This window comes from Triticum aestivum, chromosome 1B (assembly GCF_018294505.1).
Source record: "Triticum aestivum cultivar Chinese Spring chromosome 1B, IWGSC CS RefSeq v2.1, whole genome shotgun sequence".
Taxonomy (NCBI): Eukaryota; Viridiplantae; Streptophyta; class Magnoliopsida; order Poales; family Poaceae; genus Triticum; species Triticum aestivum.
Genome location: NC_057795.1, coordinates 499,358,883 through 499,363,004, shown reverse-complemented (window position 1 = coordinate 499,363,004; position 4,122 = coordinate 499,358,883). Strand labels below are relative to the sequence as shown.

Below are 4,122 nucleotides of genomic sequence, written 5' to 3'. Positions count from 1 at the left end.
TAGCAGATCCTCTGCGTGCACCGCACGTGCATGCTCTAGAATTATCCGCCGCCATCTTTTAAGATCCCACCTTCAGGAGCGATCAACGCATTCACCTTGTCAGGTCTTACTGCCGTCGACGCCACCACGATGCCAAACAGGGCCACCGTCCTACGCGCTTCCATCAAGTCGCATCTTGGCAAGTTGATTTTTTTTCTATGTTTACCATTGGCGATAAGATAGAAGTATTTGGTGTTGTTGTCCCCTTCTAGGACATATCGCACCATGGCAAGTTGAAGCCATTTGGTTTCCTCCTCCCACATAAGCTTTGTAGGAAGATCATACGTTTCTCTCTTAGGCCCAGTTCTTTTGCCAGAATCTGGGGATTCTCCCAGAATCTGACCCCTACCCAGCTTCTCCCAGAATCTTTGAGCCCCATTTGTTTTACAATCCTATCTAGTTAAGGGGTCTAATTAGATAGGATTGTAAAACAAATGGGGCTCAAAGATTCCGGGAGAAGATGGACAGGGGTCGGATTTTGGGAGAATCCCCAAATTCTGGCAAAAGAACTGGGCCTTAACATCACATTGTGCTTGATTAAGGGGAGTGCTCTCCGCGTTCACATCTAAGATGACAATTAGAGCGATTAGCCTTTCTTTCTTTTGCTTATACACTTAAAACTGAATCATCATTTTCATTGACCATTTGTCAGTCGATGGGTGTATTTTACCTTTTTTTTGTAAATTTTGTAGTGCAAAAACCAATGCAAATAATCAGATGAAGGTCTGGAGAGTGCTTTCATATTATGGGTTTGTTTGAAATCTGGGAAAATAGTCAAGAAAATCTAAACTCTTTGCTATGTGCATCACATGATGCAGAGGTCAAAAGTATTCACCCTTCCCGAAAAAAAAAACTCTGAACAAGATCATGATTATAAAGAATGCCATTAGTATGAAGTAAAAATGAAAAAGATAACCAATCAATATAATTGTCTAAATTTCGTATAAAAACAACATGCATAATTTCCACTTCTAATTTTTGCACATGACATATTCAACCACGAACTTTATCATGCTTTTTGAAATGTCTGAATACAAAGGTACTTTTTTTAGAACTAGTGTAGCCGTGTAGGATCAACTTAAAACGGTTTTGAATAATTATTTAATTTAGAAGGTTTCATAGCTTACAATCCACTTCAGACTAAGCACAATCGTTCAAGGTTCAAAAAAATGTTTTTCTCTTGATCTTATGATATATTTTCCGATTTCTGCCTTATCTAATCACTTCTTACATATAAATCCATACCGTGGACAGGATACAAATGTCGGTATCAGCATGCATAAGCGTACCTGGAGGCCCAAATCTTTACTCCTAGATTATGTGGTAGAAGTTGATTATCCTAGAATAGTCAAACATGGCTGCTAGACACAGCTTAGAGGAGATCCGCAGCTTATGTGGTTTTGTCCAAAGTAAAAACTATGTTATCCTACGACGGACTACGACCAAGCTTACTAGAGGAGATCCGCCAAACTTTCTTTCCTTTGAGCTAAATCCTCCATCCCTGGGTGATGCCAAAAAGGCAAAAACAAATCAAATCTGCGTCCTCCCGCTTGAAACAAAAGAGAGCGAATAGGCGTCGGTTGCTCACCAGTCACCAACGCAGCCCTCTGCCGCCAATTCGTCGAACACCCTGTCGACATGGCCGCCGCGCCGTCCACTGCGGCTCGGCAGGTGGAGGACGCGGTCATGGCGAGGCTCCGGGCCTGCGCCACCTTCCGCGACCTCCTCCGCGTCCACGCCCACGTCGTGCAGCTGTCCCTCTCGCAGAGCAGCTACATCGCCACCCAGATCATCCAGCTCTGCAACGCCCACGGCCGCACCGCACACGCCGCGCGGGTGTTCGACCAGGTGCGCGAGCCCAACCTACACCTGCACAACGCCATGATCAAGGCCTACGCCCAGAACCACCTGCACCGCGAGGCGGTCGCGGTGTACATTCGCATGCTGAGGTGCCGCCCATTTCCGTCGACTGCTTGTGCCGCCGGCGACCGGTTCACGTACCCGTTCCTGCTCAAGGCTTGCGGCGGCCTGGCGGCGCTCGGACTGGGCAAGCAGGTGCACGCTCACGTGGTGAGGTCCGGGTGCGAGTGCAACGCCGTCGTGCAGAACTCCATGATCGAGATGTACACGCGCGCCGGCGATCTGTCGCTCGCCCGCAAGGTGTTCGACGGAATGCAGGAGAGGGATGCGGTCACTTGGAACACTGTTATATCGGCGCATGCGAGGCTGGGTCAGATGAGGAAAGCGAGGGCACTATTCAACTCCATGCCGGAGAAGACGATCGTTTCCTGGACTGCACTGGTGTCCGGGTACACGACAGCGGGGGACTTCTCTGGCGCCGTCGAGGCGTTCCAGTCAATGCAAATGGAAGGCTTTGAACCGGACGACGTAAGCATCGTCGCGGTGTTGCCGGCGTGTGCCCAACTGGGAGCCCTGGAGCTAGGCAGGTGGATATACGCCTACTGTAACAGGCACAGAATGCTGCGCGAGACATACGTATGCAATGCACTGATGGAGATGTACGCAAGGTGCGGATGCATCGACCAAGCACTCCAGCTGTTCGACGGTATGGAGGAGAAGGATGTCATCTCATGGAGCACGATGATCAACGGCCTTGCGGCGCATGGGAGAGCAAAGGAGGCGGTCCTGTTGTTCGTGGATATGGAGAGGGAGGGGAAGGTGAGGCCCAACGGCATCACATTCGTCGGGCTCCTGTCAGCCTGCTCCCACGCCGGGCTCCTGGACGAAGGGCTGAACTACTTCGACCGCATGAAGGAAGTTTATGGCATCGAACCTGGCGTCGAGCACTATGGCTGCGTCGTCGACCTCCTCGGCCGGTCAGGACAAATCGTGCGTGCTCTGAATCTCATAGTAGACATGCCAGTTCCTGCCGATGCGAAGATATGGGGCTCAATGCTCAGCGCATGCCGAAGCCACGGAGATGTCGACACGGCCGTGGTTGCTGCCGAGCGGCTTGTCGCACTGGAACCAGACGACGTTGGCAACCTCGTCATGCTAGCCAACGTGTACGCCGCGGCGAGGCAGTGGAGCGAGGTTGCAAGCACGAGGAAGACGATAAGGAGCAGGAGCATGAAGAAGACCCCGGGGTGCAGCCTGATCGAGGTGGACAACGTGGTGCAGGAGTTCGTCGCTGGAGAAGACCTGAAACCTGAATTTGGAGGCCTTGTTGGCGTTCTGGACATCCTGGCCTCGCAGCTTGCAGAGGAGGGTGTAGATTTCATCGATCCAGGTTGTTTTGTTGATGTTAATATGTCCACAATTGATCGGTGCTGACCATTGCACATGCGTTATTGTGATTAGCGAAAGGAAACAGGTTAGTTCGGACGAGCAGTCTGGTAACTGCGATTCGTTGCTTCTTTCGTAAGAAATTCTCTGAACCGCGTTATTTTCAGTATTCCTTATTTTTCAAATGCTTTTTTTCAGTTTTCAGACGTTCTTCAAAAGAAGATGTTAGAATTCTGGAAGGATTTCCATTTGAGAGAAACTTTTTTTGAGTGATCCCATTTCGGATAAACGACGACTCAGAAATTTCGGAACGCGGGTAATGGCGGCCCTTTAGAAAAGGCAGCCCAAAGCTTGTAGTCCAAATAGATTGTGGCCCATTTTGTGCATCTCCTAGGCACTCATGAGTCATGAGAACGGTACAAAACATGGGCATCTCCAATCGTTGACCTTGAGAATGGACACTGTATTTGTTCACTGACGGTGATACGGAAGTCGGTCATCCAGCCGCGTCCGCATACATTTCAAACCGATTTTAAACAAACCGGATGACTTTCATACGAAAACACTACGGAATTCACTCAAGTTCGAACATAATTTACGTAAAACGAACGATATTTCATCCGTTTATTGAAAGTGCAACTATTCCTAGGTGGTTTTGATAATTCCTAACAACATATAGCTCATTCAGCTAATACTATTCCAAGATAAATATTTCAGGAAAACTCAATGATTGGCATGGCATGAATGAGAAAAGTGAACCCCTCAAAATGCTAAGGAGAAAAGGATTGGCTCAAGCTCAAAGCACAAGACTCTACACTTTATATTTTAGTGATCCAA

At 48.6% G+C, this 4,122-nt stretch overlaps 1 protein-coding gene across 1 annotated transcript; it reads left to right on the top strand.

Moving 5' to 3' along the window:
• The first annotated feature begins 1,337 nt into the window (after positions 1–1,337).
• Positions 1,338–3,557, top strand: LOC123093276 (pentatricopeptide repeat-containing protein At2g20540-like). Its single transcript, XM_044515198.1, has one exon. The coding sequence runs from the start codon at positions 1,678–1,680 to the stop codon at positions 3,331–3,333; it is 1,656 nt and encodes a 551-aa protein (XP_044371133.1). The 5' UTR covers positions 1,338–1,677; the 3' UTR covers positions 3,334–3,557.
• Positions 3,558–4,122: the final 565 nt, after the last annotated feature.

Excerpts from the sequence above, each read along its gene's own strand:
- LOC123093276 (XM_044515198.1), top strand. The coding sequence starts at position 1,678 with ATGGCCGCCGCGCCGTCCACTGCGGCTCGGCAGGTGGAGGACGCGGTC.